The following is a 23,380-nucleotide window of genomic DNA, read 5'->3' as shown; positions in this document are numbered from 1 at the left end:
ATCATGTGTTACCCACCAATTGGCCTGAATCTAGTCTATTGGAATTTATGTTGTTGAGTTTACAAGAGAGCACTCGTTTGCATTTAATGGGCTTTGATCGACCGACTTCTATCGCTAATTTTATTTGTTTATCTAGGGAGATATGGCCCTTAGAGTTACGTCGGTATGAACAACAACAGGAAAAATGTGCATTACATCCTATTGATTCTCATCTTCCACAACCCTTACCAACCTTACCTGTCCTTTCTTCTTCTTCCTCTTCTTTGACTAATGTAAAGATCTCTGAAGATTTACCTTTTAAGATCGTCCCACAGCAAAATACTAACTTATCGCACATTGAATCTTCTCCTGTTGATATAGAACGACATTTGCCATCAGAGGTTACAACTATACCTCATATAGAACATCCTTTGACAATTATTGACAAGGTTATGCCTATTATACATGCCACCTTGAATTCTACACCGAGTCGTCTTTTGGTCGACTCTGGCAGCTCTGTGTCATTAATTGCGAGGGGATTTTTAGCCACCTTACGTCCCATACCACCTACTCTTCAAGATAATGTTCGTACGTTGCAAACTGTTAATAATCAGTCTATCCACCTTAATTCACGCGTGATTTTGACGTTGAAATTACAGGGCTTGTCCTGGAAATGGACTTTTTGGATTTCCGAAACTTTACCGTTTCCCGTTATTCTTGGCTCTGATTTCTTTTCCCATTCAAAGGGTACTATTTCCTTTGACCATCTAGTGGTTTCATTTTCTTATTCTCCGGACTCCATTCCGTTCGCCTCTTCTGCACCTCCGACAAAGAAACAAGATCAGGTACGCCTAGTTGACAAAGTTGATTGCTCTCCAGCTAATAACTTGTCGACCAACATTACCAGTTTATTACGGGAATATGATGATGTTGTGACAGAACGTGTGGGTACTTGTACACTGGAACCTGTTTCAATTCCCTTAATCACTAATGTTCCTTTTCGCTCCAAACCATTCCAGTTAAACCCTACCCAAACAAACATTTTACGCCAACAAATCCAGGAGTTGTTGGACCAGGACATTATAGAGGAATGCGCCTCTCCTTACGCATCCCCGTGTTTCCTTGTTGATAAGAAGGACGGCGGTCATCGCCTTGTCTGTAGTTATAAGCATCTTAACCGTCTTATTGCTTATGACAATTTCCCACAAAGCCGTATAGATTTGATTTTCCAACATTTACAAGCTGCTAAAGTATTTTCTTGCTTAGATCTTTGCAAAAGTTTTCACCAACTAAGGCTAGATGAGCCTAGCAAGGACTTAACGGCCTTTGTCACCTCATTCGGCCAATACCGGTATACCAGGGTTCCTTTTGGTATCAATCTTGGTACACAATTACTGACTCGTGCTTTGGACAAAATTTTGGGACCCTTTAAATACAAATTCCTTGTGACATATGGTGATGATGTTTTGATCTTTAGCCCAGATGAAAAGACTCATTTGATTCATCTCAAATTGGTTTTGCAGGCCTTTCGCGAGGCTGGACTAACTGTAAACCCCGTTAAATCCAAATGGATGCAAACCGAAGTTAAATACTTAGGATATATTTTACGTGAGGGACAACTTGTTCTAGACCCCGACCGTATTTCCGCCATTCAAGATATGCCCTCTCCTAGAAACGTCAAAGCCGTTCAACATGTTTTGGGCTTATTGGGATATTATTCGCGCTTTATTCCATCTTATTCGGATCTTACTTCCTTTTTAACTGATAAAAAGAAAAAGGGCCTTCCCTTCACGTGGTCTAACAAAGATCAACAACAATTTGATAATCTCAAACAAGTTTTTCTCAAACATACCGTCTTAGCCTTGCCCGATTTTTCACGGGAATTTGTTTTGCAATGCGATGCATCAGGATTGGCTCTCGGCGCTACCCTGAACCAACGTATGCCAGATGGGTCATTACGTCCTATTGCTTTCGCCTCTCGCAAACGGACAGACATAGAACGTCGACAATCTATATACGAGGCTGAATGCTGTGCCATTGTTTACGGGTTCAAAAAGTTTGAAACTTATTTAACCGAGAAGCACTTCACTCTTCAGACAGACAACCAAGCACTTTCCTGGCTTTTACGCCATCCTGAGCAATACGGCAAGTTTGGTCGTTGGTTGCTCTACTTGTCACGCTTTTCTTACTCTGTTGAGCACATTGCTTCTCGATTGAATCCTGTTGCGGATTGCTTATCAAGAATGTATTCACCTGATGACTTCCAGGTTTCTACTCAACCCATCACTTCCCTTGCTTGTGCTGCTCCCAAATTTCAAATTATCCCTTTTAGTAATTCTGATATCCTTGATCTTCAGCACAAATACTCTATTTTACTTCCAATCATTCAGAAATTACAAACGGGTCAATCATATAAACATTATGCTCTTTATAACGACTTACTTGTCTGGCAGCCTCCACGTTCTAAATCCTCATTAGTTGTCGTTCCTCATACCCTACAACATCTTATTTGCCGTTACTATCATGATACCCCCGTGGGAGGTTCCCACTTGGGTGTTCAAAAATGTACCAAGAAAATAATGAATATATTTTGGTGGCCATCGTGTATTCAAGATATCAAGACATATGTTAAGTCTTGTGATACGTGTCAAAAAGCCAAATTAGCTATACGTAAACCTCCTGGTTTTTTGTCATCCGAAATCATCAAGCACCCTTGGCGACGACTGTACATTGACCTTGTTGGTCCTTTGGTACGTTCATCAAAAGGGCATACTTATATATTGGTGGTTGTTGATGCATTTTCTAAGTGGGTTTCCCTTTATCCTCTTCGGGGTCCCACATCCAACCACATAGTAGAAAAACTTCGGTCCTTGTTTCTGGTGTTCGGAGCGCCGTGTGAATTGGTGTCTGACAATGCATCATATTTTCGATCTCGCTATTTCAATTCCTTTTTATTTGAGACTCGAGTCAAACACATCTATACCAGCGCCTACTATCCTAATCCTTCACTCGCAGAACGTTTTATTCGTAATCTCAAGGCCTCCCTGATTGCCTATCATTCTGACGATCACACCAAATGGGATGTTCATTTGAATGCAATTTCGTTCGCATTCAATACTGCGGTACAGGATAGTATACAAACCACTCCAGCACAGATCTTATTTGGACGAGACATCGATGGACCTATGAACTTCTTTTGGGAATTTAAATCCGATTCGGAATTGGCTGGTCCTCCTTCCACGGATCGTGCTAAATGTTGGGTGCAAGCCTTCCGTCATTTACAGAAGGCATGGTTGACAAGACGTAATAGATATGACCCTAACAGGCAACCTTCCTCCTTTAAGGTTGGAGATTTAGTTCTCTATAAAACCTTTCCCCAGAGTAACGCCTTTCAGAAGGTTACTGCGAAACTCCAGCAACGTTGGGCAGGTCCTGCTAAGGTTTTTAAGGTTTTGGGCCCCGTAACGGTTCTCTTGGTCGATCCGGAAACTGAAGTTTTCCTCCGGAAGGTCCACATTTCACATATCAAACCATATTACCTTCGAGAGGAAGCTTCATCAGAAGTGGAGTTATCAGACTCCCATATGGCTTCACTTTTGTACCCTACCCGAGTTCAAAATTCTCAGCGTTCTTCACGTTCATTCCAATCTTTTTATTGCAACTTTTGTCGTCGAACAGGACATTCAGATTCCCATTGTCGATGGCGCCCTCCTTCTGCCCGTTATGCATCTCATGAACCTGCTCCTCGCAGATAATGCAGAGTATTGTATATATTTGACTCAGGTTTGGTTTTTTTCATAGTGTATTTTGTTATTGGAATTCTAGAAACTATTGAAGAGTATTTATTATGTAACATTAATTGGTATATACACATTTTTTTTCAATGATTCATGTATTATGGGTTTAATATCATGTTTTTGTGTCATATATTTTTTTGAATTTTGCTCTTCATTGCATATTAAATGTTGATTCTCTATTTCATTGACAAGTATGTGTTATAGTGTATTTTTCCCTGTATCTTGGATATATATATGTGAAGGAAGTTTGCCTAAATCCTTAACAAATAACATTGTAATTGATGCTCCTAATTTTTATTCTATTCCCCTCCAATAGGTATTCCTCGCCTCTTTCCTATTCCTTTTTTTATCTTCTATTTCTTCTTCCCTTCTAATTCTCTTTTTTGTTTATTTTGCATGTTTTATCGAGGGAACTTATGTGTCGAGTGTGCCACCATGGAAATCATCGTTTTTGTGCTTCAACAAATCCAAAATAAAACCAACATATTGCTATTTAGGACTACACATTGGATAGTTGCAACGTTTTCTGTATTATTTATCAGAATTCTTTCGCCGCACATGTTATAATGGACCTTCTTTTTTATATCAAATGTTATCTATATCAGGTATTTCTATGGTCAGTGTATGGTGAAATTGAGTGTTTCAAATTCATGTAAATGTCCCCCCTCTTTCTTTTCAGGGATATTGTACTTATACCCATTGTAAGAGGGTAAATCAATTGTCATTTAACATTTTACCTCATAAAGTTAATTTCGATTGCAATCGATTCATTATCTTCATGCTTCATTTTTCATGATTAATGCTATGCTATATTAATTATTGCATTATTTAGCGTGTGTAACTTATTTACAAAAAGTGTCTAGTCAGGTTAAAAATTCTATTCTAGTCCCCAAATTATTGTTTTTGTATGCCTCTTATATATATATATATATATATTTATTGCTACTGGTTTGTCTAATGTTATATATGATACATATGGTTATTTATATCTTTGTGTTTTCTCAATGCTTTTTTTTCTATAGACCATTCATTGTTTAGAGGTATATTAGATGCTCTCAGAAGGTGTTATTTGAATGTGGGTATAAGTTATGTGCCCTTTCTTTAAATTTTGGATATTTTAATTATTCTATAATCGGTGCCTATTCTCCTTTTGCCACAAGGGGGAGTTTGTGACGTTTTTCCTACGCTTTTGTATTTTCGCGTGGAAAAGCATCACAATTCCTCATTTCTTCGTACGCCTTGCGTCTTGTTTGTTTTTGGTTGATTATAATAGTCCCCGCTAGAGGTCTCAACTGACCTCTCGCTCAGCGCTCGCTTCTCGAGCAGAAGGCTACAGCAGTTCCGATTTCACAAGCTTCGCGAAAACAACGACGTGACTTGGGTCACGAGAGGGAGACAGCTTCATAGTGTGTTGCATGGTTAAGTATGCAAGTTGCCTCGCGGGCGAGACTTAACCTCTTTTCTGACTTCTTTTGCACGCAACCTACGATATATTCTCTCTCCGAGTTTGGACGATTCAACGCGAGGCAGAACTCATTTCTCCCTGACAAACTTTATACGCGTAAATGGAAAGTTGCATTTGACGGATGCGTGAACTTTATCGGCGTCCAGTTAGATTTGGTATTTTTCTCACAACCCAAATCAGGATCCAGAATTGTGACTGAGGATGAGTCGATGGACGTTTCTGGACGTTATGCCAACGTTCTTTTGACCAACCGTCCTTAGCAGTGTTGAATTGGTGACTGGAACTCCTTGTGCAGTTTAACGGAGGTACGTACAGTGTCATCTCCCCCCCTTTTATTTCTGCGAAGCCTAAAGATCGTGAACTGTGATAGATTGGCATATCTTTAACGTGATTGAGTCAAAGGTTTAAATGAGTAAAAAAGGACTAAAAGAGCGAGCGGCGGAAACAGTAGCTATTCTAATTTGTAACTAACGTACATTATCTAATTAAACAGTAACGAGTAGTCGTATTGACTGCGTTTCAACAATAATGCGAATGAACTTGCGACGTTTGCGTAATTATTAAAGTTTACCAAGGCGTACGCGAGACACTTGACATGTACCATTGCGACTTCTTAAATGTTTGAAATAATAATCACACGAGGTTGGCACAAGTAAAAATTAAAATACTGGGAGCATCAAATGGGAGTAGGGAAAATAGTATTACTTATTGTCAAAAGGAACGCTATGTGGCAAAACTAGATCATTTATTGATAAATTGTAAATGTTTGAATTTCTTGGCATATTTGGTTTTAAAATGTGTAATTAAAAGGGTTCAATTGGAATCATGTCCGTGTCCTAGTACTTCGTTAAAATTTTGTAATATGCACATACATATATTTCTGACATGTCAAATGACGAATGGTAGAACGACAGTAAGAATTGTTAAAGTTGCGATTGAGATGAATTCTTAAATGATACATAAACTAGGTTTGTACACGATAAAATATTCTTCATGTTGTAGTTATTTGAGAAGTTAATTGTTCTTGTTCAAGATTGAATATAATAAATTTGTGACTCAAAAAATCTTCGAAATTTGCATACTATTCTGTGCCTCCCCTTTTTTGTTTATAAACTTTGTGTAAAGAAAAAGGAGAAGGAACTTAATTATTATTGGTAAGGAAAACAAGTGATGAAGTTTATGGAATGATGTTGATTCTATACATGTATTTATATTTGATTAGTGTGCGTATTTTCTGAGTTGCAGGATCCTTTAACAAATTGGTCAAAACCTGAGTGAAATTTTCCACGATATTTTGTGACCACATATTTTGAATATAATTCCTTTTTTTTTTTTTTTGTGTGAATAGTGGATTAGAATCCCTTTCTTTTTCATTGAGTTCACATAATAATAATTTGGTTCTCTCTTGAGACTGAGGCGGCAGCGAAAAACGCAGGCCATAACCCTCAACAATTCGAGATTTGTAACTGTTGGTTGTAGCTTAACCTTAAGCGCGTACATTAAATTGATCCCGGACCTTTCCACGAGGCTATATTGCCCTTTTTCCACGTACGCAACCAGCAGGTTACACCGGTGGAGGCACATAGTGGTTCGTATCCCACTTTAAACTGTAGGTCCAGTCCCGATTAGCTTTTATGTACATAAACTGGACAAACACCAAATCAACCAACCATGGGGGAGTGGTTATCACTGCACGCTATAACACCAGGAGTTCCAGGTTCGAACCCCGACCTCGGCATGGGTGTTATTTGTGTTTGTCTCTTCATTAATTGTATTGTATCATCTTCGCGGTTAACCAAGTGTGTCAGCGACGCTAAGTAGCATAAATCAAATCAAATCATTGATTGATTGTTTGATTTGGTTTGTTTTATTTCGCTTTTCCTACCCTTTTGGCTAATTGTCAAGAAGATACGATAAAATTGATGAAGGGACAAACACAAATAACACCCATGCCCAGGTTGGGGTTCGAACCCGGGATCTCTGGCTTAACTCTTTCGCTGCGGTCGTCGATTTTATGCACAGCACGCCAGGTGCCTTGCTCTGCGGAAGTCGCATTATTGCGAGTTCATACTTCCACTCGCTGCGGATGTCGCATTTTCGAAGTACGTCGCTTTTAGTAGCCTTCTGACATCTGTTGATAGTATTTTGAACTATTTGAACTTGTAGGTTTGTTTTTATCCATATGATGTCGCTAATTTCGCATCCATTTAGAATTCTTTGACATACGAGCATTGAGTGTTCTGACATGTCAGTTTCAAATGCATGTTCGAATGTAAACAACATGGCTTCGTCAAGTTGTCAACAGTTGTCTGATAATGATGTTACTCAACTGTTATTTGCCGACTCAGAATCAGAAGGTGAATTAAGTTGTGATGATAATAGCGAGACTTCAAGTGGTGACAGTGATTGTGTAGTGTCTGATGAAGAATTTGTACCGCCGTCCGTAACATCATGGAGCAGAGTGCAAAACAGCATTGATCTAGGTGCGGGAATTTCAAAATTTTTCAAAATATCATACCACCAGGGACTACAGAATGGTTTTACAGTGCAAGGAATGACTTTTGTAAGTTCTCTCTCATATATAATGCAATGTAATTGTGAAAACTATTTTTTTATAAAAAAAATATATTTTCAAATTTAATTACGCAGCCAAGGAATACTGTGTGCCAGAGAATTCTGCAGCGAAAGAGTTAATAGTCAAATCAACATGTTTTGTATTTTCGAAAGTGGGTGGGATTAACGTGTGCTTCTTTTCAGTAGTCCTTCCTCATTTTGCAATCCTTTCCTTTCTATGATGTTCTATTTTTAGGAATACTGGGTCCTAAAGGGGGAGGGGGATTATGACCACACCAACCTCCCTTGGGCATGCCACTGATTGCTACCCCAAGTGTCGACATCACCGCACGTCACTGAAAAATACAATTGCCTTGCTTTAAGAACCAAATATATCATGGTTTTTAATTTTTGGAGTTGGGGTAATCAATTGAGTTTTATCTTTTATCCAATGTTGTGAGTTTTTTTCATGTTTTAAACTTCTTGGATATGGGGCTGAAATATTGTGTGCCAGAAACATAACTGCTTGCAAGTACTTTTTCTATTTTTCTTATGTTACATATTGAAAGTACCATTGATTCATCCACATAACACTAACATTCTGCTCCAAATTTCCAACAAACTATTCTGCAAGGTTTCCCACGTTTTGAATATTTCTACTGAAATTTTTCCTTCAGCACTAGAAATTTCCTCGCCCATTATAACTTCCATAATATGGTAGAAATTACTTAGTTTAAATGGTCTGAACCTGTTGAGTTATGTACCAATGACAAGAAACTTGCTAATTTTTCACCTGAGAGAACTTTAACCACACGTAAATAAATACATACCCACACCACACATTATTATTATTAAACATATTTACCTGAGTGTTGCTGATAAGGCTGGCATTGTTCCTAGGAATGTGAACAACATTACAAAAAATGCGAGTGCTACAAAAACCCAGAGGTACATGCAGTCAGACGGGCATCGCTCATTTTTGGCTGAATACTCAAAAATCTCTCTTCCAACAGTCATATTCTTAGGTGGCCTAGCTATACATTCACATCCTGAATATACCTGAAAAATATAACATAAACAATACATTTGAAACATAAATCCTCACATTGAGGTAAGGCACACTTGCTAATTAATGTTAAAATTATAAATATCTATGCATCATTAAACAGTTAATTTGCTGTTATACATTGATTTTCATAAACATTAATAATGAAAGAAGCTGTTTCCATTCAAAATATTGTGAAGAGACGCAGTAACACAAGTCTTCCATCTGTCCCCAGATAAGACCAATCCAAACTACTTGACTATACCTGCCAATTTCCTTTATGCCTTACAACAGGCCGTGGATTTTTAATGCAAAACTTGTTCATGATAAAAAAAAATATCATTTCATGCATGCAAATGTTATCGATGACTATTGTGAAACAAAGCATTCACTTGTTGTTAATATTATCAACAATTACTTAACAAAATTTTCCATGTACTTTTATTATTGGCTAAAATCAATAAAACAAATGCAACTAAATTTTCTGCAAGATGTTCATAGGGTGAGAAATCTATGCCATTATGAGGCTTCTTGCTTCATCATTTTCATATTATATCCTTGCTCAAGAAGAGTGATGGAAGTTTTAATAATATTACTTCTAACTAATAATTTTTTTTTTTCCGAGAAAAAAATACTAACACTTAGAACCAGGAATGGAAGACATCCACTGGTATCTGCCCCAGAAGCAAGAGCTTAATTCCTACACTCTGTCACATATGTTGCCAAAGTCTTCTTCATTTAATTATTCTAATAATAAAAGGGGATTCATTTAAATTATTCAGTTCAGTTCCATATGTTTTTAATCTCTTTTAGGGTTAGAAAGTTTGTGGCTAGAGAAAATTATGAATGATAATGACACATAACCGTTTAAGATTTTACATTATGTTTTATTTTACCTTAAATCCTTCCATGGACATCTCTGATTTACAGCCTGCATAACATGGGGAGTAGTACATTATACCATCTACTCCGCAAACGGGTTCATACTGATGAAGACCGCAGTGGCAATGTTCATTGCACGGATCTGACAACTTGACATTTGTCACTGTCGCTGAACTGAAAGAGGAAGAAACAAATCGCACCATAAATTATATTTATATACAAAATGTTTCACGAGTAAAAACAAAAGTTCATATGGCACTTGTCGAAAGGACCATTCAAGTTGTTCTCATATATAAAATATATGAGATTGATTGATTTGGTTTATTTTACTTTGCTTTTTGTCACTTTTGGCTAATATGGGAAATATGAGGATGTGTGTTATGATGAAACTGATGAAGGGACATTCACAAAGAACACACGTGCCCCGGTAGGGGATTTGAACCTGGGACTCCTATGAAGTATATGTGGTATATTTTAATAATCACTTCGTTATTCGTACGAGTATATTAGTTATTGAGAGATACTATTTTAAAATTAACATAGTGGTATACTACTACTTTAAAATTAACATAGTGGTATACTATTTTAAAATTAACATACTGGTATACAGTGGTATGCCTGGGATGTTGGTGGGGGTCAAATCCCCCTTCGTTGACCCAGTTTAAAAAAGTCAAATGCAGAAAAAGATTGCAAACATAGTGTTAATGTTGGCTTCTGAGGTGTGGTGGTCAGTATCACATGCTGCAGAACCAGATGTCCAAGGTTTGAACCCTGGTCCAGGCATGGAGGTATAATTGTGTTTGTCCTATCATCCATTTCGTATGACAAAATAACCAAAATTGAACAGTATAGACTGCTAAAATATTTTTAATCACCCTACCCCTGATCAATATTATTCAACATACCACTGCTGGTGTAATATCAAGTAGATATAGATGATGGTGCACTGGTGGTTGACTCAATCTTATCCCAGAAGGTTATGAGTTTTAGAAAAGAAATCTATATAAACATTTTCTTGCTTCCTTCACTTTATATATAATTATGTATATAAAGAATTATTACATATTCATTTATATTTATAATATATGTGCATGTGTGTGTGTGTGTACATACATACATACACAGAACTTTGTGCATATATATTAAGATCTTTCTTCCCCCCCCCCCCAATTTTTAATGATTTCTTACACTGAGAAAAGTGATTATGCAAACATTCTAGAAAGTGTTTCTTTCAGTAGTTTTGCAAACCAAATACAAAGTCTTTTCCAGCTTTACCATTAGAATGTAAGTTTTCTACTGGTGCAATTATATAGATGTACGTAACAATTTGAGTACAGTAATATAAATGCTACATTGAATAGATTCATCCCTATAAATGAATTATACTCGCCTGTTGGAACCATAAGCAACATTCACTCCAGCGAAAGCTGTGTTTGGGCAGCTGATCATAAAACAGAAGGTGAAGCAAATAGACAGAAGAGTTGTAATTATACACAGTTTCATGATTCCTGCACAGTGGAGTTTAAAATACTTGACCAGATAGCCTCCTAGGAATGTGCCTCCACCACCAGCAGGAACGGTAACTAATCCTGAAAGAAAAGGAAAAATAGATTTACATCAAGATAGACAAATTTACAAAGTGGTTGTTATTATATATGCGAGAAACATGTCCATTACGATAATGTCTGCAACAAAAATCCAAGCAGTGTATGTGAAGTGATAACCATCTTAGACTAGATTAAAAAAAAATGGAATTAGCCAGTAGGCTGAGAGCCTGCAGACTTGAGAGCTAGATTTCTTTTTATAGGGTGTAAAATTATGTTTCACAAAACTAATGTCCCACACCATGGCTGTGGTTTGAAGTGTCAGGCTTTAGGCTCAGGCCATGAGATGCACACTGGTTCAAGTCTGCTGTGGGAAAGCATAACTTTTCTCCTGAGATTTCAGCCTTACTTGCCATATAATGCACAAAATTAATCAGCTTTAAAGTAACTGCTTCTGTATGTGAATACATTTCTTCCAGTCTTAAAACGGATGATTCTTTTTTTCTGTTACTAATTGAAAATTGTGCTACCCCCTGCTCGAAAGTATAAGTGTGTGCATGTGGCGGGGAGGAAGGGTGATACCAGTTATGTGCCACCCAGGACATCAGCCCTTGGTGACTCCACACAGTCAAGTTTGAATACTGAATAATTTATACCTCATTAACTAATGTAAAACGATTTTCTCTTTAAAATGGAAGTTATTTGGAAATCAAAAATAAAAGGAATTTCAATAAGTTTTCATTTTGTTAACCTAAATAATTGTAACTTCCATGGTAAAAATTCTAAGATACATTTATTTGAAGTTTCAGTATTCTCTAACTGTTAAGTGTTGTACTTCAGTATACCAGTAGTGTAACAAAGTTCTTTTACAGAAAGGTGAGTGGCATTCATCAAATGTATTGTGAACATAGGCAATGGCCAATAATTACAGAAAATATGTTTATTATATAGTGTTTGAAATGGTGTGTGTTATAAATTTAACAAAACTTTTTATTAGCAAAAATTATTATTTTATGTTTGGCATATTATGAATTATAATTTCATTACAAGGTCTTAAAATGCTTCATAATTTTGTGAATCCATTGCAGGTAAAAAATACAGCCCTTTGTGAAAATATATCAAGAATGCTACACAATTACATGTATAAGTAGAGATAACACCAAAACGAAAGGTTGCTTCCTGCTTTACTATATTATTTTTCTCTTCAAAGCCAAGAGAAGGATGTTAATTGAATGAACTTGTACCCCAAAATTGCATGTTGAATATGTTGAACCCCACAGAAAATTTGCTATCCCTCTGAACTGGACTTACCTTTATTGGCAGTGTTACTTTGAAACCAAGTAACTTTCATTCAAAATAAAATATAAATTTCTCTTTAAATAACTGGAGGATGAAATCGTGGAAATTATCTTTTGCTTCAATAGAAAATCACTCAATTTTGAATACTGACCCTCAAGGGTGCCCAATGGATGTTTTCACAGGTGCCAGAGACATAGAAACTTTTATTATTATTATATTATTATTACTAATACTTATGTTTTTTAAAAAAATACATGCATTTATAATAGCCATAATTTGTGTATTTGTATATACTGTACATAATATATTTTGCTTGATAGACTTGGTTGGTTTTACTTCACTTTTCTGCCACTTTAAGCTAATTGCGAAGATGAGGATGGGTGATTATATGATGAAATTGATGAAAGGGACATTCACAAACATGGGCGTCCGGAAGGGAAGTGGGAATACATTTCCATCTAAAAATTATATATTTCACACATAATTTCATTTCAGTCACAATGCTACGATGCCAGGGGTCCCGGGTTCGAATTCCGGCCTAGGCATGGGTAGTGATAACACCGTGTCATGAAGGCATGGGATGTGGGGGTAGGACCCCCACACCTTCTCGATCTCTGCCATTTTGTAGGTGATGTGATCAGCATCATGCTCTGGCCGCACCTACCCCCCCCCCCCAGGTTTACTCCAGGTAACCATTGATTTGAGGCTGGGTGAGCTCCAGAGCCTCATTATGCGGTACAAGGCCGAAACAATTCCGACCTTAGATCATCGAACCCGAGTCTCCCAATTGGCAGGCAAACGCTCTACCAACTAGACCACCGCGGCTCCCTAACTTCGTATGTTTAAGACATGACGAAGCAAGGTAATTAAAAGTAATCCATAATTTCCTTCCATGTGGAAATATAAAGGAATGTAGGTGTACATGGAAATATTTATGTCGTTACTTAACAAAAATAACTGCTCTTAATCATTTTTAAAAGTAAATGAGTTATCACCCGATAAAAGCAACTGCTACTTTCAAGAACTGGTAAGTTTCAAATTCACTATTTTTATTTTATTTGGAAGGCGCTGCAGCCCAACAACCCTCCTCTTACGTGTGACCTTTCCGGTGGGGAATGATTTTCCCTCGCTTCGGTGCTCTACGAAAAACCGGGAGAAGACGTAAACGAATAAATTCCGTTTACCACTTGAAAAGGTGAAAAATTGCCCGTATCAATCAATCTCAAAAGAGGCAGCTGTTAATATCCGATTTCCATTCCGCACCCACTCCAATTCTCCCGACTTACCCCATTCTACCTCGATCATAGTTGGCAGCTAAACTTCCCATCATGCATTCGGAAGATTCGCGTCGCCATGGCAACCAGGACCAAAATAATACGCAAACGTCATAGGCAGATTTCAGTAGTTGGCAAAATGCCCTCAACGCGTGAGCGCCATTCGACAATATCCAATTCTGGCGGCCTGTTTCGAGATAGGCTCTTTTAAGGGGTTAACACGCGCATTGCTGTGTTAGGTCAAATTGATGAATGAGAGTGTTGGGTTAGTCGACTATAGAAAAGTAAATTTCTTTACTGTTGTAGCTGTATGTTTGACATGGTTGCTGTTGTCTGGCCAGTACCGTCACTGATAGGTAGGATTTATTTTTCGGGAGGGGCTGGAATTGTAAAAGTGGATAGTGTATAGCAGCTAGTGTTGCCCACGGGACGAGACGGGACAGGCTTTTAAAAATTCGAGACGAGACGAGATTGATCATGTGTCCCGAGACAAACGAATATTTTCGAGACGAGACAGCATTTCACAGCATTTCCACGAGACGAGACAGGCCAAAATCTCGTCTCGTGGGCAACACTAATAGCAGCTTTCTGGGGGGGGGGCATACGTAATAACATATTTCATGTATTAAAAACTTTCGCTCTCAAAAATGCATTTACCACTCTGTCCCCCCCCCCCCGAGTTCCTCACTTTTTCATTTGAAAATGTTGATTTTCTCAAAATTTGGAAGGGGGTTGTAGTGATTACTGGTACTTATTTATGAACGAATAAGATAGTTGTACTGATATCAGTAAACAAGGGTGTAGGAGAACATTTTGTATAAGCCGCGGAAGTTCAGTCGTTAAGGCGTCTGGCTACCATGGGAAAGACCCGGGTTCGATCCCCGGCGGGGGAGAACAGAGATTTTTCCACCTGTTCAAGCGGCTCCAGCGCCCACCCAGCGTCGTGTAAAGTGGATATCTGGAGAAAACTCTGGGGGTAAAGGCGGCCAGGGGCGTGGTGCTGATCACATCTCCCCCACTTCGACCGTTATCAAGAAAGTGTGGGGTCCTAAATCCACACCCCCTATACGCCTTCATGGTATGATGCAAAGCACAGGGGACCAAGGAAAACATTTTGTTGCGCCAGTCATATTTAGCTAATTCACCTCCAATTTTTTTTTTAACGAATGCCACATTTATAGCCACTTTTTGTGCAGATTTACCCGTACATCTCCCTCAAAAAATCCTCGATAAACCCATGCCTCTAAAAATCATATATATTCGTAATTTTCTTATTTAACAACGCTTGTCTGCCTCCTTAAGCTGAGAATGAATGAAGATTAGATAGAATTGATGAAGATACACTCACAAAGAACTGCTTGTGCAATAGTTAGACTGGAGAGTTCATGTGAACTAATCGATCTCTAATCGTGGGTTTTCAAAGTGAGCTCGCGATCAGAAACACGATCTTACATAGATTCAGTGGGCGCTGTACGCGTAGCGGCGGTTCTTGGAATTAACACAGCGTTGCCATATCAACTCGCTTTCCACAGGTGCAGGACTATACTCCGGCCGTGTCCGAAAGGTGCAAGATCATGAGCATCCTCCGAGTATGCTCTTGCAGTGCGGTCTTGAAGTCGTACACTAGAAGTGAAAGTCTTTCGAATTGCACTTCGACTGCAGCGCCAAATACGATCAGTAGATCAAACTGAGGACACTTTGTTTTCCTCGCGTTTTAAACACTTGTTTTTCAACATATATATCACATAGCATTTTCAAATGTTCTTACACATACATTTCCACACATTACCGGTACAAGCACTTTAACCAACAACTTGCTGACTCATAACGTATATTTAACCCGTGCTGCTGGCTTTCTATCTCCCCGATTTTAAACAAATATGGATATCACGTGTCCTAGTCACCAACCATCTGTGCTGCGAGCTGCGTACTTGTGTGCTTCTGCTCTTGGCGCTTTCGAACTGTACCAGATGACGTCACTTCCGTCAAGACCATACTTCAAGTATCTACTTACTTTGTACCTTTCGGACAGAGCCTCCGAGCCAGGCTATTCGTACGATTCGCTGCGTATTAATACTTAAGGAAGGGACGTAAAAGTGGTAACGATACGGGATCGTTATAAGTAAAACCTAAGGTTATTCTAATTAAACAGTTCTTAATTAACTTTGGTCATGTATTTTTTACCTTTTGAATCGAGTAGAACGAAAACTTACCCATGAGAAGAGCAGACCACGTAGGAGTAACGCTGAACTGGTTCTCTATGAGTTTGGGCAAGAAGGCTGCGAAGCCAGAGATGATGAGTCCTTCAGTGGCGCCTCCCATGTTGAGGAAGAAGAAAGTTGGATTCTTAACGAGGCTAGTGATGGCTTTTGGGAGCTCTTTGATCTTCCCGAAAGCTTCAGTTGTGCTCTTCTTGTGGGCTTCCGATACTTTATTGGCCTGGATAGCCGCTGCGCCTAGAAAGAAAGAAAATTGTCAACAACTGATTGTGATGTTTCTTGGACTTCCTTCATCTATTGACTGCTGAATGGCTGCAACGAAATGAGATTAATCTTTAACAACTGATTCTGTTGTTAGGGATGAATTAAACACATCCTGTATTATCATGGGCGTAACCTAAGTTTGAGGGGGCAGAATCAAACTGGGCCTAATTTTCAGGGGACAATCAAAGTTGGGTCTAATTTTAGAGGGGGCAGAATCGGACTTGGGCCTAATTTTGAGGGGACAGAATCAAAGTTGGGCCTAATTTTAAGGGGACAGAATCAAAGCCGGGCCTAATTTTGAGGAGGCAGAATCAAAGCTGGGCCTAATTTTGAGGAGGCAGAATCAAAGGTGGGACTAATTTTGAGGAGGCAGGATCAAAGTTGGGCCTAATTTTGAGGGAACAGAATCAAAGTTGGGCCCAATTTTGAGGGGGCTTAAATTTGGGGGAAGAGACTCGAAAAGTTTTCCATCCCATAAAAACAGGGTCCAGGATTATTTGCAAAATAACTATCACGTTTGCGAAATCACAAAGATTACTCTTTGTTCCTTAGGTTCCCTAACCTTAGGTACCTGCAATTTTGGGGGGGAGGCAAGTGCCCCCCTTAGCCCCACCAAGTTACGCCTATGTGTATGATAGAACATAAGGTTCATTGTGTACTCTTGCTTTGGACTTCTAAATTAAAGTAAGTTGCTTGCATTCAGGCCCGTAGCCAGAATTTTATTTCGCCCTTATCAGCCCGGGGCGTCGCCAGAAATATTTGTAGACGGGGTCAGGCCATAGATAAAACTTGATTAGTACAAATAATAATGACAATAATAATTATTAAAAATATACAAATTTCAATCCAATTTTTTTGTTATTACTTTGCTACTCGATCCACCGTATCAGTGAATATCTAACACAATTGTTGTCCACTATTTTTCTTACATTTTGTGCAGTTAGTGTACTGAAAATCATAGTTATTTTATTTTGTTATTAACTTCTACACAATCGTTCAAAAAAAGGCTTTAACAATTAGTGGTAAATTTTACTCAAAGTTTTTACTCTGTGACCTCTTACAAAGAAAACTATAAGTTTTGAAAGCTGTGGATCCATTTATTCTTTGGATTAAATGGTAGAATATAAAAATTTAACCTGCTTCCTCCCTTAGCCCTCCTCCTGCCTACGTGCCTGCTTGCATTAATATTCTCAATGAGTTTCATTTTCCATGTAATCGTAAATCCCATCTAATAGACTTTAATTACTGTTAGATCATTTAAGATTGGTTCTTAGCATGTAGGTATTTAGAATAGGTTAGGCTAGTTACGTTTGTTGCATTAGTATTTGTACACTTTCTCTCTTTGCCTGCACGTAAAATTTTTTGACACGAAAAATGATTTTAAAAAAATGTAATCTACAACCAAAACACGGGAACTTCTGCAGCCAAATATTTACCAGATTTGTAGAAAATTAAAAATGTATTCAAATTACGCACGCGAATTGCATTTACAAAGTTGGAAAGCTTATTTAATACAAAATTTCAATCTTACAAGTTTTTTCCTCAACCTTCTGTACGTAAACTTTTACAAAATTGTCTTGCATACCTAACTTGGACCGTAAGTTTTTAATCCACAGCAATTGAATAGCAATTATTAACGATGATAAATCTTTACGAATTTAGCCTTTTTTCCCTTGGTAATTCGAAAAATAAAGATACATTATGCAGAACGGTAAAGAATGGATTTTACTTTTATCAATATTATTCACGCATTTTCTAATGCAATGTAACATTTGAAATGTTCTTAAGGTGAAAGCAATGTTCTGAACGAATAAGAAAACTAAATATTACAGTTTTGTAGTGCGATGTGTTAAATGTTGTAGACTAAATGGATTATACTGGACTAATTCTGTGACGTCATGGAAGCTAGTACGAGGCCTGTATATAGTATCTCGGAGGCTCCGGTCAGTCCAAGCACGTGAAAAACTGTGCTCAGGAAAACATCTTGAGAGTTTTTTTTTAGATGTTCATAAATGTTAAAAATGGCGCACGTATAAGGTTAAGAAAGGTTTCATTACACCACCATCTGAATGTTTTCATTTGAGAAATTTTACAAGTATAAAGGTATGGAAAATTTAACTTGCGAGATTTCTTAGAGCTAAACATTTGTTTAACCAACCATGCTCACCTGGAAGGGACGCTGGGAATGCAAGTATAGGTATGGCTATCACGACGCATGCGATCGCACCGAAGATGAACCCAAGCCACCATGCTCCTATCCACACGTTGCTCTCCGGTGTTATTCCCAATCTGGAATAAGAAAGGAATAACCTCAATTAAAATTCATTACGGAATTAAAATATACAGGGTGGCAGGAATATCTGAAACCCACGACATGGCGGTGTTATTTCCAAAAATGGGCCTTAGGGCCTCCTCGATGGCGCAGTAGTAGCGTCATCGCCTTGTAATCAAGGGGTCCCGGGTTCGATACCCGGTGGAGGCACATAGTGGTTCGGATCCCACTTTAAACTGTAGGTCCAGTCCCGATTAGCCTTACTGTGCATAAAGTGGACTTAAACACCAAATCAAACCAAACCAAACCGGAATGGGCACCATGCACGACCACCTGACCTCAACCCTATATACTGTGTGCCATATGGGGAATTTTGAACTCTGAGCTGAATGCTGTGAAAACCCTAGATCTGGATAACCACTGCAAGGAATGTTCTGGATCTTCACATTTTGAAGAGAAGAGAAGGAAACGTAGAAACGTTGGAGAAAGTGTGTTGAGACTGGTGGTAGACACGTGAAGCACGTTTTACATTTAGGAAACGTGCTGTTCGTTAGTTCTCCATTGGTACCAGACTTTATGAGCACCCTGGAATATATGCAGTATACGCAACGAAAAAGAAAATAAACTGATAAATAAGAAAAATGGTTATCTGAAAATTTAGGTTAATTTTCAGGTACCAGGCCGCAAGAACATACCCCGCAAGTATTATGGTAGAGGAGGGCATATTTATATCCCGCTTTTTATATACGTAAGTAAATAAACAATTATAGCCAACATAAGAAAATACAATATCAGAATTTTCCAACCATGTGTTTCAGAATTCAATGTGATTCAAATATAACTGGTTATATTCCAATAATAACAATAATTAATCAGCGAAATTAAAATGGAATTAAAGCAGCCGTGGGGAGATCCATCAACTCTTATCACCCTTTTCAACTGTATTTCTCCCTTCTGGATATCTTATTAAGCCGAGTGATCGAGTGCGGTGTGTGGTCAGCTTTCGATCTCGCTACCGAATTTACTGGGCTCGATTCACGTCAAGGGCATTTGAGTTCTTTTGCGAATGTGCCTTCATCAGTATCTTCCAATCATCACTAGGCCTCATCCTCGCGATTAACCAAAACTGGAAGAAAAGAGACTATAAATAACGGATCAAAATACAGTATATCTAATTCCTCTCTCCTCCATCTGTGTGTTCCTGTCCATATCTGTAACTCTCTACCTATCTCTGATTCCACTTCCAGTAGCGGCAATTGGGAGGGACGTACTTCCCCCTCCCCCCATTTACGCTCACGCACTATGGCCTCTTTATGGTAAGCCTTGTACATGAAAAGAAAAACAAATAAACTGTCCTTTCCCCTGGCACCCAATTGCCGCTACTATCTGCTTTAGAGTGCTGCGAAGAGAGAATTTCGCTCGAGTGCCAAATAGTTCGTACGGGCGACGCTAGATAGCGTACGGAATTGAGAGCCTCCTCACTCGCTCGAACAGGCAAATCGAGCGGTATACCTGATGGCCAAATAGGCGTTGCTCCGCGAGCGCTGCTCACTTGATCGCGGAGTGAACTTAAACCTTGCTCGCCACAGGTTTCAGCCACAGAATATAATGTTTTTGTGTTTCGATCTCGCGACGCAAAGGGGAAGAAGAAGAAAACTGTATGATGATCGTGGGGTGTCGATCAATGAGGAAATATTTATGATGAACGGCTTGCGATATTGCGTAAATACAGAGGAAGTTCAAGTAACAGAAGGTGATGTACTATTGCAGTTTTGTAATTGTATTAAAATTAAAGTGTTGTTTATTCCAAATAAAAAATATTAAATACACACCGTAGTTTTGGAAAGCTGTGGTAGGGTGTGAAAATTAAAATTTCGATAGTTTTGTTCACATCAAGTATTCTATTCCATAATTAACAGCTTTTTAAACACCGAAATCTTGTCCACTCGACGCAGCCACATTGATCACAGATTAGGCACTGATAATTTGATCAATGAGCATTGAGCACATAGCGTCAAGTAAACGATCTGTCTGCTCAACAAGCAAACATCTTGCTCAGTAAGCGTGTCTCAGATACTTGACGGGCCTCAGTAGTTCACGTGCAACCAGGAACGTAGCTATGTTTATCAGTTGTTGTTTTGTTTTTTTGGGGGGAGGGGAGGAAAGTGTCAGAATTTTCTTCTCCATTAAACCATTAATAAAATTAACATTATGTTTAGATTTTTAGAATCCTGCAGGTCTTCTGAAACACGCTGTATATATGTATATTGTATACATATACGTAGGGAGTTACAAGTAGTCAGAGGCGCAACCACAAATTTATGTCTCGGGCGCTAAGTATTAAGATCCATTGGCGTTGCCAGAAATTTTTATTCGAGGTCAGCCCAATGATAAAACTTTAATAATAATAATAATAATAATAATAATAACAGTAATAATAATAATTAGTAGTAGTATAAGTATGCTTATAATTATTATTATGAACTAATAACTCTATTAGAAATTTATTATCCTTATCACTATAAATATTATTATATGCTAGGGGAGACTTTTCAACTCGATCCACCACATGAATAATTATCCAGCACAATTTTTTTAAAAAAATATTTTTGGGACATTTCCATCATCGGAAAATGGCAGTACTACAGATGTAATTACCTTCCCATCGTAAATTGGCTGAATTACGTATTATTTACCTCCTTTGGAAAAGATTGGTTACTTCCACGTTAAAAGCTTATATATATATTTCATTCCGACGCCATCATCATGAAATAGCTGAGCTACACATTATTTACCTCCCTTAGGAAAAGATTGGACACCTCCATCCTAATACCGAGATTTTAGTATATTTGATTTCAGCGCCATCACGGGAAGTAGCAGAACTACAAATCATGTACCTCCCTTTGGAACTTTCCCAGAAGGAGGTAAATAATCTATAGTATTAATCACTGTATTAACATGGAGTATCTAATCTTTTCTAATGGAAGGTAAATAATATGTAGTTCAACCATTTCCCGATGATGGCGCTGAAATCAAATATATCAAAATCACGCTTTTAACACGGAGATCTCCAATCATTTCCCCAAGGGAGGTAAGTAATGTGTAGTTCAGCAATTTGACGATGATGGCGCTGGAATCAAATATATTAAAAATCACGCTTTTAACATGGAGGAATCCAATCTTTTCCCAAGGTAGTAGGTAAGTAATGTGTAGTTCAGCAATTTTCAGATTATGGCGCTGGAATCAAATGTGAAATTACGCTTTTAACATGAAGGTATCCAATCTATTCCCATGGGACGTAAATAATCTATAGTTTAGCCATTTGTCGATGATTTCGCTGGAATCAAATTTTAAAATTACGCTTTTAGCATGGAAGTATCCATTTTTTTCCCAAAGGAGGTACGTAATATGTAGTTCGGCAATTTGAAGATGTTGGCGCTTTATCAACTATATTAATTCACTGTATTTACATGGAGTATCTAATCTTTTCTAAAGGGAGGTAAATAATATGTAGTTCAACCATTTCCCGATGATGGCGCTGATATCAAATATATCAAAATCACGCTTTTAACTTTTGAGGTTTCCAATCTTTTCCCAAGGGAGGTAAGTAATTTGTAGTTCAGTAATTTTACGATGTTGGCGCTGGAATCAACTATATTAATCACGGTTTTAACATGGAGTTACATTTTTTTTTGCAAAGGGAGGTAAATTATCTGTAGTTCAACAATTTCCCGATTATGGGGCTGGAATCAAATATATTAAAATTGCGCTCTTATCATGGAGGCATCCAATCTTTTCTCATGGGACGTAAATAGTCTATAGTTGAACCAATTGCCGGCGATGGCGCTGAAATCAAAAATATTAAAATCACGTCTTAACCTGGAAGTATCCAATTTTTTCCCAAGGGAAATAAGTAATGTGTAGTTCAGCAATGGAGTATCTATAGGGAGGTAAATAACATGTAGTTCAACCATTTCCCGATGATGGCGCTTAAATCAAATATATCAAATCACGCTTTTAACATGTAAGTGTCCAATCTTTTTCCAAGGGAGGTAAGTAATGTGTAGTTCAGTAATTTCCTGATGATGGCGCTGGAATCAAATATATTAAAATTAGACTTTTAAGATGTAGGTATGCATGGGACGTAAATAACAAAGTTCAGCCAATTCCCGATGATGACGCTGGAATCAAATATAATAAAATAACGCCTTTAACATGGAGTATCAATATTCTGCCATGGGGCATAACCATTTTCCGATGATGGCGCTGAAATCACAAATATTAAAATCATGGTTTTAACATTAGCATTTTTCCAAGGAAGGGAAGTAATGTCTAGTTCAGTAATTTCACGATGTTGGCGCTAGAATCAACTATATTGAAATCACTGTTTTAACATGGAGGTATATAATCTTTTGGAAAGGGAGGTAAAATATTCAACCATTTCCCGATGATGGCACTGGAATCAAATTTATTAAAATTACGCTTTTAGCATGGAGGTATCCAGTCTTCTTCCAGTCTTCAGCCATTTCCCGATGATGTCACTGGAATCAAATATAATAAAAGCATTGTTTTGACATGGAAGTATCCAATCTTTTCGCAATTTAGGTAAGTGACAAGCGCCTAGGGACAGCCTTAGCACCTTGAGAGATATATGCTAACGGAATCAAACCTGGCCTTCCTAACCTATCCACATAGGCATATAATAGCAGAAATAAGCATGAACATGGATTAGGCAGTTTATTTGATTTAAGCTATTATATATAGGTATGCACACGTTAGGCAGGTCA

The 23,380-nt window shown here is 38.0% G+C and overlaps 1 protein-coding gene across 2 annotated transcripts in view; it reads right to left on the bottom strand.

The window, feature by feature from the left end:
• The window catches only part of Oatp26F (Organic anion transporting polypeptide 26F), a 288,753-nt gene that overhangs the window by 11,165 nt on the left and 254,208 nt on the right, over positions 1-23,380 (bottom strand). For both annotated transcript variants that reach the window (XM_083126966.1, XM_083126965.1), the window contains exons 6-10: positions 18,489-18,610; positions 16,052-16,294; positions 11,112-11,310; positions 9,736-9,895; positions 8,660-8,853 (exon numbers count right to left, since the gene is read on the bottom strand). In XM_083126966.1, the coding sequence (XP_082983092.1) occupies positions 8,660-8,853; positions 9,736-9,895; positions 11,112-11,310; positions 16,052-16,294; positions 18,489-18,610 (918 nt within the window). The remainder of the gene's footprint in view (positions 1-8,659; positions 8,854-9,735; positions 9,896-11,111; positions 11,311-16,051; positions 16,295-18,488; positions 18,611-23,380) is intronic.

This window comes from Lepisma saccharinum, chromosome 8, assembly GCF_977018435.1.
Source record: "Lepisma saccharinum chromosome 8, izLepSacc3.1, whole genome shotgun sequence".
In the NCBI taxonomy this organism is placed as follows: Eukaryota; Metazoa; Arthropoda; class Insecta; order Zygentoma; family Lepismatidae; genus Lepisma; species Lepisma saccharinum.
Note: the sequence above shows the minus strand (reverse complement) of the source record. Positions and strands in the feature narration are given on the sequence as shown.